Here is a 12,023-nt window from a genome sequence, read left to right on the forward strand (position 1 = left end):
CACATGCACCCAAGATCAAAAGGGAATTTCCGCATGTTGATTGCTATACTTCCACCCACCATAGTATTGTTTTCTTGTTTGAAATTTGAGTCTTGGTACTGGCAAATGGAGACGAAATCATGGTCTGATGTCGCCGTGTCGTGGTCCCGAAGTGTTGCAATCTGCCGTAGATGAACAAATCCACCCACTTTGCGTACCAGTTCATCCGTAAGTCAGAACTCAAAGTCCAAAGATGTCCAGCGTCACCATCATAACAGAGCGTGCCGTCTGCCTAATCAATCCGTGAACAAATAACAAACCCATGTTCAGTTAGGCTTATTCTAGCTAGAATATGCTGCGATGGGTTAGGAACGCGTGAAAAAGAAGGAAAAAAGAGGACTCCTCACCAGTCGTTGGCACTTGGCACTTTGGCAGTAGCACCACCGAAAAAAGCCAAAGGAACGGAGACCTCGAGCCCAAGGCAACTCGGCACCGCCGGTCGCAAGAACTCCCAACTGAACAAACAAACCAGGCGGCTGGTCAAATCTACGCGTCGCTCCACTCCGATTCGACTCCCCCTCCTCCGCCTCGGCCTCCGGCGATTCCTTCCGCAGAAGGTATCGTCCCGGCCCAAATCCATGGATCGTCTTCCGATTCCCCTCCCTGTTCCCCCAATTTCTTGTTGGGCGGTTGGTTGTGCCCTCCCTTTCCGTCTGCTAATCTCTTTCTTGTAGTCTTGTACAACACCTCTGGTCTCTTCTTAGTTAGTAAATCTGTTCGTTCGTGTTGAATTTCGCGTCAATCTAACAGTGCTGCGCCCGTTACTTGCGATTTTTTTTCCGGCAGCGAGAATGAGCGACAATCTGATGGAGAAGGTGAACGCGCTGGGGGAGCGGCTGAAGATCACGGGGACGGAGGTGAGCAAGCAGATGGCGGCGGGGATGAGCTCCATGAGCTTCAAGATGAAGGAGCTCTTCCAGGCGCAGACGCCCGCGGACAAGATCGTGGAGGAGGCCACCGCCGAGACCCTCGAGGGGCCCGACTGGGCCGCCAACCTCGAAATCTGCGACCTCATCAACACCCAGAAGGTCAGCAGCGGGGACCTCATCCGCGGGATCAAGAAGCGGATCGTGCTCAGGGACGAGCCCAGGGCCCAGTTCCTCGCGCTCTTCCTCCTCGAGACCGTCGTCAAGAACTGCGAGAAGGCCTTCTCCGAGGTCGCCGCCGAGAGGGTCCTCGATGAGATGGTCAGGCTGATAGATGACCCCCAGACGGTGGTGAACAACAGGAACAAGGCACTCACGCTGATTGAGGCCTGGGGAGAGTCGGGTAATGAGCTCCGATACTTGCCAGTCTACGAGGAGACATACAAGGTAAAATCATCATGTTTTCCTTTATTTTCACCTTCCCTGTGTTATTTAGAGAAAAAAACAGCACTAGAACTCGTGTGCATATTATGTTTGTTCTACTCATTCTGTTGTGCGGCAGTGAGGTTAATTTTCCATGTGTCCGATAAAAAAATCGTCACACTAATCTCTGCTTCTCCCTTAAGTAAGGGAACCCAATTCAGGACCATGCTGCTGAAGGTTGCTTTAGTTGTGAGCAAAGTTGTACATAACTTCATGGAACCACTCAGATCCCTCTTTAACTAGTAATAGGCACTTGTCCCTTTCATCAAGAGAACGATATGAATTTCCACAAAAGCCCTAAGAGTTTGCGCAGTTCGCAAATGTATGTTGTTCAGTGGTTGGGCATATTTGTTCAAAGTCTTAGGTATATCGTTGCACAAATCAAAGGAGAAGACAATATCATGTGACCATGTCATTGTGCAAATAACGAAGTCCATCAGTAATCCTGTACTAATGAGATGATATGCTGATGGCTGAGCATGTCTCATTTCTTTGGCATAGTATGCAACATCTCCCATTTTAAAGCAAGGAGCATTACATAGCTCGTCTTGCATCTTTGGATGTCAGCTACCATACTTTCTATTGATTGCACAGCTGTGATCGATGGAACAAAGGAAAGTGGTAAACCAAATTTTATGAAGGTCAATTTTCCACCTTTTTTGATTAAAAAAAAGTCAGCCACAATAATCTCTGCTGCACCATTATGTAAGTAAGAAAGGGAATCCAATCTAGGACCAACCAGCTGAATGTTGGTTTGGCTATTAGCGAAGTTGTACATCGCTTCATAGAACCACTAGGACCTTTTTAAAGAAAAATTCATACTGCTAGGTTAGTAGTTGGTTGTTAATATTAATGTCATACTCCGTAGCTTAATTTCATCAGCCTCTATCTTCGGCCGCATCGTTGCTGTTTACTCAGTTTTGGTAAATAATATCGCAATTCAGAAGTTTTTTCAGTGTTCAGTTTGATGGTAGTATACTAAACCCATATGATTTATCCTAGCAGTAAATATATGCCATGCTTTGGTACAAACAATATTGTTCTGACCTGTATTTTCTATAGAGCCTGAAATCAAGAGGAGTGCGGTTTCCTGGACGTGACAATGAGAGCCTGGCCCCCATATTTACTCCACCACGCTCAGTTGCTGAAGCTGAAGTTGAAGCAAACTTTTCCCACCAAGCATTTGAAGATGTGCATGTGCATACATATACTGCTGAAGAAACAAAGGAAGCTCTGGATGTGGCACGTAACAGCATGGAACTTCTTTCAACTGTTCTTTCATCTTCTCCTCAGCAGGATGTTTTGCAGGTAACTGCATTTTGTATAACTTTCTCCCAAGCTCGTATAAATACCTATTGACTGCAGTACAGTGTACATACATATATAGCTATTTGCATATTGGACATGGATAATACTCCCTCCGTTCCTTCTTATAAGGTGTATCAGTTATTTGAAAAGCCAAACCTGACTATCTTTGACCAAGTTTTGACAAACAACTATCAACATCTGAAATTGTAAATAAATAAAATGTGAAAATACATTTTGTGATGAATGTACCGATATTGGAAATGCTAATATTATTTTCTAAAAACTTGGTCAAAGATAGTCACGTCTGACTTTTCCAAAAACTAATACACCTTATATCAAGGAACGGAAGGAGTAGTTTTTGTGCATGAGATATGTTTCCTCGTGGAGCTCGTGTAGTGAACAATTCCGTGCTATTCCTGTACTTGCTGTTTGTGCCTATGTGTCAAACTGTAGAGATCAGGCTAGTACTGTCACTTGTTTTGTCTCAATATAATAGGTGAGTTATGGTTGGGTACTTTTAACTATGAGGCTAGTAAATTGTCAAAAAAAAAAAAACTATGAGGCTAGTACTGTCACTCCTCTTTCTTCCGTTCTTATTTTTTTAGTCTGCCGCAAGGGCTTTGCTCATTTTATACCAGTGCATACTCCATTACTCCATCGATGAAATAGAATGAAGTTTGTTGTTAAAACTTAATGCGGTGTATTTTTGTTACTTCCTTGCTCAAAAATAGATGTAGCTACACACTAAAACATGTCTAGATACATCCATTTTTGGGAAATTATTTTGAACCGGAGGGAGTAATATGATTGATGCTCTAGTTTCTCTGAGTCATCACAAGTCCTAATGGAATGGGTCTGTAACGTGCTACCTAAACTGCTTCGCTTATTTTTGCCAGTCCTTTAGCTATATATCTATATATAAGAAAACATAATTGTTGAAGGTTACTGCTTTATTGAGCATGATGTGATGTTTCCCGATAATGATGATGTTAACTGCAAGAAAACAGTAAGCCAGGCGTAAAATAACTCTCTCTGTATGTTGTGCAACTTGGAGTATTTATGTCTCTACTATGCTTTGTTGTTTTAGTAGTTCAAACTTTATACTCCCTCTGGTTCAAAATAATTGCCCAAAAATTATCTAGACATGTTTTAGTGTGTAGATATATCCATTTTTGGGCAGTTATTTTGAACTGGAGGAAGTAGTACATTTTGTTGGACATGCTTTTGAACTGGATAGAAGCTATTTGCAATTCATTCTTTTATCTTGAAAAGCTGGAATCCGTATTCATGATCTGGTGATGGCTACCTGCTATTGTGTTTTGACTAGTTCTTCTACTTCCACAGGATGACTTAACAATCACTCTTGTGCAACAATGCTACCAATCTCAACACACTATCCAGAGATTCATCGAGACCGCTGGAGACAATGAGGCCCTGCTCTTTGAGGCCTTGAGCGTGAACGATGAGATCCAGAAAGTGGTATCCAAATATGAAGAGATGAAGAAACCCGCGGCGCCAGCGCATACAGAACAGCCAGTGGTCATACCGATTGCCACGGAACATGAAGATTCTGGATTTGTTGGCAATGAAGATGCCCTGGTCAGAAAGCCAGCTGCTTCTCGAGCAATGTCAGGCGGAGATGACGATATCCTGGATGATCTTGACGAGATGATATTTGGCAAGAAGGGAGGAAGCAGCTCCCAGGAAGGGCCCAAGAAGCAGGACCCAAAGAAAGATGACCTAATCAACTTTTAAATACCGTCCCAGCAAGTCGCGAGAGTTTCTCTAGGGATACACAGCATGTCTGCTGCATTTATACTGCTGAACGATGTCTGTATTCATCCAGTAGAAGATTGCACACTCAGTTAGGATTTGGGTCGGTTGTTTATCTGCACACGATGTCGCTTGTCCTCCACAGTTTGTTCAGTTGATATGTTTGCTGCATACTTCTCTTCTTCTGATTCCATGGTTGAATGCATTAAATGCTGAATTATTCCTGATGGAAAATATGTTTCGTCTGTGACTGAACCGTAGCTCCTCTTCTGTCGTCGGACATAATGTGAAGATTGAACCATATATAGCTCCTCTTCAAATAGCTCTTTGCTTTTTAGGTCGAGGTCACTCAGGCAATTGGTGCAAAGGAGTGTTGCTTACTTGCTCTTAAAGCTCGGCCAAACACTTGAAATAACAGATTTTTTTAATTGGAACGTAATGAGATATAATTGAACCAATCTTGATTAACTTCAATCACGAATCCCCTGATACATTGTACTCCTCAATGGAGAGAGTAGCATAAAAGAAAACGCAGACAAAACTTTTATCCCCATCCCTTACTCAGTCACTGGCCACTAGCTGGAATACACAATCTTCCAAATGAAACAAAAGGTGGAACATATATGCTGGAACTGCCTTTCTGATCGACATGAAGCCATGAACAGCACTCTTCAGGCAGTGGCCGGGGCGGCGAGTTTAGCTCTGAGTTCTTTCCTGAGTATCTTCCCCGACGCCGACTTGGGGATCGCGTGGGTGAAGTAGACCTTGTGCAGCCTCTTGTAGAACACCACCTGAAAATTGGCAAACTGTGGTCAGAGATGGCGGATCTACTGCACTACTATTGTGACATCGATTCGTCAGCAGAGAGGTTCTTGCTGCGCTGCCATGTAAGTGTGTCTACCTGCTTGGATACGAACTCCTTGATGGCCTCCTCGGCGATGTCGGAGTCGGCGGCGCGGACCACGAAGGCGACCGGGACCTCGCCGGCGGCATCATCCTTTTGCCTGAAAGTTGTTTCCACACAAGCAGACATCCAGTTAATTACCACGAGCAGTTGGACCTTCTTGGTGACGCCGAAGGGCTGTGAAAGTTGTCTTACGGGACGACGGCCGCGTCGGCGATGGACGGATGCGCGATGAGCAGAGCCTCGAGCTCGGCCGGCGGTACCTGCGCGCGCACGGATTAGCTCTTAGAAACTGGCAGACGCCGAAGCAGTAAAATTTTGTCTGTGCTGTGCAGCTACCGTGTCGCTATACCTGGAAGCCCTTGAACTTGATGAGCTCCTTGACGCGGTCGACGATGAAGACCTCGTCGTCATCATCGACGTAGCCGATGTCGCCGGTGTGGAGCCACCCCTCGACGTCGATGGTCGCGGCGGTGGCCACGGGGTCATTCAAGTATCCTGCACGTCCACGCGTATGCTGTCAGAGTCAGACATGTCCGTAGCTATGACACGGCAGTCGGCACTGAAGCGACGTGCCAACGGCAGTACGTATGGCAGCTTACCTTTCATGATCTGCGGGCCGCGGATGCAGATCTCGCCGGGGAGGTTGCGGCCGAGGGAGACGCCGGTGTCGGGGTCGACCACCTTGAGCTGGGCGTTGCGCACCACCGTGCCGCACGAGCCGGACTTGGCCGGCGTCGGCTCCCGCGCGAACGCCGGGCACATGGACAGCACCGGCCCGGCCTCCGTCATCCCGTAGCCCTGCACGCACAGACAAACAGCTGGGTGTAAACGGATAGAAATCCATGTTCGATTTGAAGGAATCGAATTTGAAACTTGATAACGGATGCGATATTATATGATAATGCCAAATATCTAAAAACTATTTATAATTATTTGATGGGTTTTATCTGAATGACACGATTTTCATTCGAAACATGGAAGAGCATATCTACCACTTACCGAGTTCATCTATAAAACAATAGCACAACTTATCTAGCCACTCTATTGAATATGAAGTCCAATTTTTTTTGAATACTAGGCTACTGGAGCATGCGTCAGTGTTATCCTAGCCATTGTCGGGACTCGGGAGTAGTGTTTTGGCACCGGAAGCATATGCTCTCAGTATTTAAAAATGTTGAAAATTTCTGATACAAAATTTAATGGATACATCTTGAAATTGTACACACTCACAAAGTCGTTCCACCAAAAAATGACATTTGTCATGTGTAAAAAAGACGAATTTTGGTGTAAAAAAATTGTCTACATGACTTTTATTTAAAAAAATTCCACACAAGTCATAAAAAATGTTGTTTTTCTCAAAATTTGATGTGCGCATATAGAATGTCGATACGTAAACATGAAAATTTTCGTTCGATTTTTTTTTAACATTTCAAAATGTTTTTTTCGGGTGGCAAGAGCATATGCACCGGAATCAAAAGTATATTTGCGAGATAGTAGCGCCTAGATAAAATATCTTAATGGGACAAACAGCGGGCGTCACGTCTCACGTGCCAGGGTATCGTTCCGGTTCACCGGACCGCGCAAGCGCACGTGGTCACCGGTATGGTGCGAGTGGGATGCGCCACGCGACGCACGCGCTGGCCGGGGACCGAGTGTCGATGTCGGGGTAGGTGCCGCGAGAGGCGCAGGCGTGATTAGCTAGCTAGGCGATGTTTCATGGATGTGATGTGCGAACCGTGTATGTACGCGTCCACGCATTTGGCAATGGCAACCACCACCATATTTGCCAACACGGCAGGCAGCTGCTAGCTCTTCGTACACGTAGCGCGCGTTTCGTAGACGCAGCTTATCTAACCTACAGTAGCTTGTACTAATAAAGATGAAAATACGCCGGTTGGACTCCTCTGCTCCAAGCACGGGTTTTAAAGCACGCTCCGGCATGTCTAGAGGAAACAACGAATCAGCTGTCTTCGTGGAGCCTGGCCTGTTTGAGAGAAAATGGCATGTCTAAGTGCAATGGTTGCGCCCTTCGATGGGGACACTCTCACTCCATCCGATGGTGAGTTCGCGTTCCCCTTTTCGACTTCGGTTAGGGTTTTCCAGACTCGTCTGTAGCTCCTCTGATTTGGGTTAGCAGTCGTTCTATTTAGGCTAAAATCATGATCTCTTAGTACTTATGCGTGTTCCAGTACATCTAGGAGTCATCGTGCGTGATCGGCACTACGATGCCATGGTGTGGTGATCACCACATGGGCATTGTGAAGCATGTCAATGACAATGTATTGATCACCATTCAAGGGCACGGTCACCATCATGCTCCCATTGAGGCATTGACAAGCATGTAGATGATAATGACACATATTGTATTATTATTGGCATGCTTGTCAATTGGGAGAATGTACGCTAACACTCACATGGCCAATGCAGAACTAGGACTACTTGAGGTACTACCCGGAGGGGGCCGGTGCAGGGACTGGAAGACTTCACCCGTAGGGTGCAGCTCAGGCCTTAAAATGCCGCACTCATGGCCACCGTCGACGAGTTGTAGGGGGGCAGGACGCATCAGGGGCGTCGTGCAAACCTGGGGCACGGTCCCTAGCGGATGGTTTTGGCCTTCATCGTGTAGCTCGACGCCACTGGCCATAGGTCTCTAAGTGTGCCGCTCGCCATGGAGAAGGTGTTGTCAGCGGAGTTCACGATGAAGGTGGGCGGCCCTCCGACGAAGACGTCGATCTTGTTATGGATGGTGCGAGAACAATGTGCAGCTGCAGTGGAAGGGTGAAAGGCTCGCATTCTTCAAAGGTTGGAGTGAGTTCGCCTTGGAAGTCGCGATGGTCGTCGACCACACCCTTGTCTTCACCTACTAGACAATGGCTTTCCAGGTGCAGATGTAAAAGCATGGTACCGTTGTATGTGGCTGCAAGAGGCATCCCCAAGGCCCTTTTGCAGGACCCGATGTTGGAATGTAAAGAGATATGTTGAGAGCATCACTAGTAGTACCCCTAAACCCTCAAACCCTCAAACCAGTTTAAGGGTTGAGAATGGGCATTTTTTGGCACTTTTGAGGGGTGAAAAACAGGGGCAAAGACTAGAACCCTCAAACTGGTATGAAAGAAAATAAAAATAATATGCCACTGAGGTGGTCAACCCGACGGTGACTGGCACCGATGAGCGGCGGAGGCGGCGCTCCCGTGGCCCCCTATATGCGCGGAAGGGCGCGTTCGAGAGAGGAGGCCGCGGCAAACCTGATCGTGGCGGCGCCGCTCCTTCATGACCGTCGGAGCTCGACCGGCGACGAGCAGCGGGGCGACCGGTGTGGGCGCGTGTGGCGGCGGAGTTCTAGGGCGAGAGGGGGAGTGCGGAGGGGCTCGGCGGGACGAGGAGCTCACCCCGGAGTCGATGGTGGCGACGGCGACGGCAGGGGAGGTCGGGAGGCGCCGCGGCGCTCGACGGCATCGGCGGCCGGACTTGGGGAAGATGGGGTCGGCAATGAAGATTGGGGGCGCCTGCGGCCGATTCATTTGGTGAGGAGGCTCGGGCGGGCGAGGTGGAGCTAACGGCGGTCGCGACGGGGTGTGGGGTGGCCGGTAGCGGCGGGGCGAGGTGGCGTCTGCCGGCGGCCAGAGTTTGGAAGCGGGGCGCGGGGCTAAAACTTCCCTCCCGCGCGCGTGTGGGGGAATAGAGGTTGTAGGAGTTGGGCCTCTCCAACCCCTACTTCTACAGGTTGAAAAGGGGTTTGAGGGTTGGGCCTTTAAATTTTTTTGAGAGTTCGAGGGTTTAGGGTTCTAGTCTACGCGTTTTTCCTCTCACAAACTATAAAAAAGCAGTTATTTTTTAGGGTTTGAGGGTTTAAGGGCTCTACTAGTCATGCTCTGAGGTTGTCTAACTAGCTTGTTTGTCTATGAGTGTGTTTCTAGTGCTGGCTTGATGAGACTGTTGAACATATCTTTTTTTTTGTTTGCTAGGAGTGTGTGCCCCTTTGTAAGTACGGTACTGATTAAGCTTAATTACATTTTTTGTGTGATATGGTAATCTCGCCATATTTGAATGTGGCGAAATCTCCCCAAAGAGGACTCCAATTCAGTCCAGGGCTCCAGGCCACCAAAAGCTTTCATATGTGCGTTTACTCACCGTGAACACCAAGTTCTTTTTGTGCATACGAATCAGACTCAAGGTTATAAAATAAGATAAGAGCAAGTTTAATAGTATAGCCAGCTGCTGGCAAGTTTAATAGTATAGCCAGCTGCTGGCTATAAGCCATGTGCCATGTCATTTGTAGCTAACATAGAGCCAACATGTATAATAGTGAGCTATAATTATGTACTACTTTATCAATGGATGACCCATATTTCACTCTCACAAAAGTCGCTCAGGAAGCGCGTCTTAGAGTTGGCTCTTGCATGAGAGCCCACTCCTCTTCTCTCTCCTCCTCTCTCTCCTCCAACTAAGCATGAATATATTATTTTAACCCTTATAGCCAGCTGACTAGAACTTATTATACTTGCTCTAAGATGAAGCGATGAACCTGACAGATCTTGTAGTAGGTGAATCTTAGAATAGAAAACTGAACGAAACTAGATTCGCTGGACTCTAGCTGCATCTGCATGTCAGGCGCGAACTTACGACAAGCGCACGTGAACAAGTTGTCACGCGTTCCACGCGCGCCCTTTTTTTGTTGTTGAGATGTTCCACGCGCGCCTTGCTCGTCTCGATCGAGTGGGCAGTGGTGTTGTTGCACGTCTACACGCAAGCCCGGTGGAGTGTAAGTGTAATTGTCTACGTGGTGTGCTTCCCCTCTCGTTGCTGACAAAACTAGTACTCTACTGTATAGTAGTAGTAGTACATGTCGTACGTCGACACAAGTCGACAAACCCGTTTTCCACTTTTAGCTACTTGTTCGGAAATCAGAAACGCCCAAAACTGTTGTTTGCGATGCTCAAGTATATTCCTACTACGGAGTACTTTCTTTTCGAAAAAAGAAAGAATGTTGCTAGTTTGTATTAAAAAGTTGACAGGTTTAATTTGTTATTTCACTAGTAAAAAAATCGCGTAAGATTCTCCTCGGGGCGTAATTTTTTGCAGTCTAGATGAAGAAACTGACCATCGTATTGAAAATAGTCGACAAGTTCAGTAAGCATGGATCATTTTGCAGTCTAGATGAAACTCCTGCATCTATAGTTTGTACGGGAGTGCTACCAAATTCAGAAACATCAAAGCAGGCAGGCAGCAGGTAAACATACCTGTCCGAAGATGGCCTGCGGCAGGCGGCCACGTAGCGCGTCCTCGAGCTCCTTGCCGAGCGGGGCGGCGCCGGAGAGCACGATCCGGATGGAGCTGAGGTCGTGCTTCTCCACCCCGGGGTTCTTGGCGAGCGCGAGCACGAGCGGCGGCACCACGGCCGCCACCGTGACGCGCCACCGCTCGATGCCCTCCAGCATGGCCCCCATCTCGAACCGGGGCATCAGCATCACGGCGGCGCCCGCCCGCAGCGCGCACAGCAGCACCGAGTTGAGCGAGAAGATGTGGAACAGCGGCAGCACGCAGAGCACCACGTCCTCCCCCGCCCGCATGTGCAGGTTCGGGTTGTCGCCGTCCACCTGCTGCGCCACGCTCGACACCAGGCCCCCGTGCGTCAGCACCACCCCCTTGGGCAGCCCCGTCGTGCCCGACGAGTAGGGCAGCGCCACCGCGTCGTCCGGCGAGATGGGCGTCCCCGCCGGGACGGCGCCCTCGTCGGCGGCCGACACGAGGGCCCAGAACGGCTGGCAGCCGTCCGGGGTGCCGCCGTCCTCGTCGATGGTGATCACGGTCAGGGCCTCGCCGATTCGTGGGAACGCCTCGTGCCGGAGCTTGTCGACGTACGCGGCCTGCGTGACGACCAGCTTCGCGCCGGAGGCGACGAGCTGCTTGTGGATCTCCTGCGGCGTGCAGAACGGGTTCGCCGCCGTGCTGACGGCGCCGAGCATGGACGCGCCGAAGAAGGCGAGCGCGAACTCCACGGAGTTCTGCAGCAGCAGCATGATCCGGTCCCCGTGGCTCACGCCGAGCCCGTGCAGCGCCGCCGCGGCCTTGCGGCAGAGCAGGTGCGTCTCGGCGAACGTGTAGGTTTTCCCCGTGGCCGCGGTGATGAGGCACGGCGCGTCCGGGGCCGAGGCCGCCGTCGCGAAGCAGTACTCGTGCAGGGGCATGTGGGTCGGGATGTCGATGTCCGGGAGCCTGGACCGGAAGATCGTCGTCGCCTCCGGTGCCGCCGCAACTGCCGCCTCCACGGCCACAGTCGGCGGCTGCTGCACCTCCGGCGAAGCCACCGTGATCATGATCCCCTGCTTTCAAGGAACAGAGAGCTTCTTGGAATGGCCAACGAGTAGCAGAGCCTACACTGCACTGACAATGGCTCGCGAGCTCGTACCAGTGCACGCCTCGAAGGTGGAGGAGCTTAATTAGGTAAGTGAGCTTTGGGATGGTGCGAATATATGCAGTGGCGACGAGCGGAGGTAGGAGCGCGAGGTGGGTAGGTAGGAGAAGGAGAAGACGTTGGGAGGAGGAAGGTGTGGAAGAGGCGCGAACACGCTGGCCGCCACGCTCTCCCTCGCCAACCCACCTTTCGAAAATCCCCGCATTTTTTTGCCTTTTCTTGCAGAAACGCA

The 12,023-nt window shown here is 49.3% G+C and overlaps 2 protein-coding genes across 2 annotated transcripts; one reads left to right on the top strand and one right to left on the bottom strand.

Moving 5' to 3' along the window:
• Nucleotides 1-363: 363 nt before the first annotated feature.
• On the top strand, nt 364-4,696 carry LOC124692920 (TOM1-like protein 1). Its single transcript, XM_047226361.1, has 4 exons — nt 364-596; nt 826-1,352; nt 2,451-2,696; nt 4,041-4,696. Exons 2-4 carry the CDS (start codon nt 831-833, stop codon nt 4,449-4,451), a joined length of 1,179 nt encoding a protein of 392 aa, XP_047082317.1. The 5' UTR covers nt 364-596; nt 826-830; the 3' UTR covers nt 4,452-4,696.
• Nucleotides 4,697-4,915: 219 nt separating this feature from the next.
• On the bottom strand, nt 4,916-11,802 carry LOC124692921 (4-coumarate--CoA ligase 2). Its single transcript, XM_047226362.1, has 6 exons — nt 10,617-11,802; nt 5,976-6,174; nt 5,726-5,871; nt 5,569-5,636; nt 5,371-5,473; nt 4,916-5,260 (listed from the first exon to the last, which is right to left on the bottom strand). The coding sequence occupies exons 1-6, from the start codon at nt 11,691-11,693 to the stop codon at nt 5,141-5,143; spliced, it is 1,713 nt and encodes a 570-aa protein (XP_047082318.1). The 5' UTR covers nt 11,694-11,802; the 3' UTR covers nt 4,916-5,140.
• Nucleotides 11,803-12,023: the final 221 nt, after the last annotated feature.

This window comes from Lolium rigidum, chromosome 2, assembly GCF_022539505.1.
Source record: "Lolium rigidum isolate FL_2022 chromosome 2, APGP_CSIRO_Lrig_0.1, whole genome shotgun sequence".
NCBI classification, from domain to species: domain Eukaryota; kingdom Viridiplantae; phylum Streptophyta; class Magnoliopsida; order Poales; family Poaceae; genus Lolium; species Lolium rigidum.

Coding starts and splice junctions, on each gene's coding strand:
- LOC124692921 (XM_047226362.1), bottom strand. CDS start 11,693: ATGATCACGGTGGCTTCGCCGGAGGTGCAGCAGCCGCCGACTGTGGCC. Junction 6,175..10,616: donor CGCAGGCCATCTTCGGACAG/GTATGTTTACCT, acceptor CTGTGCGTGCAG/GGCTACGGGATGACGGAGGC. Junction 5,474..5,568: donor GCCGACGCGGCCGTCGTCCC/GTAAGACAACTT, acceptor AACAACTTTCAG/GCAAAAGGATGATGCCGCCG.
- LOC124692920 (XM_047226361.1), top strand. CDS start 831: ATGAGCGACAATCTGATGGAGAAGGTGAACGCGCTGGGGGAGCGGCTG. Junction 1,353..2,450: donor TCTACGAGGAGACATACAAG/GTAAAATCATCA, acceptor TATTTTCTATAG/AGCCTGAAATCAAGAGGAGT. Junction 2,697..4,040: donor CTCAGCAGGATGTTTTGCAG/GTAACTGCATTT, acceptor CTACTTCCACAG/GATGACTTAACAATCACTCT.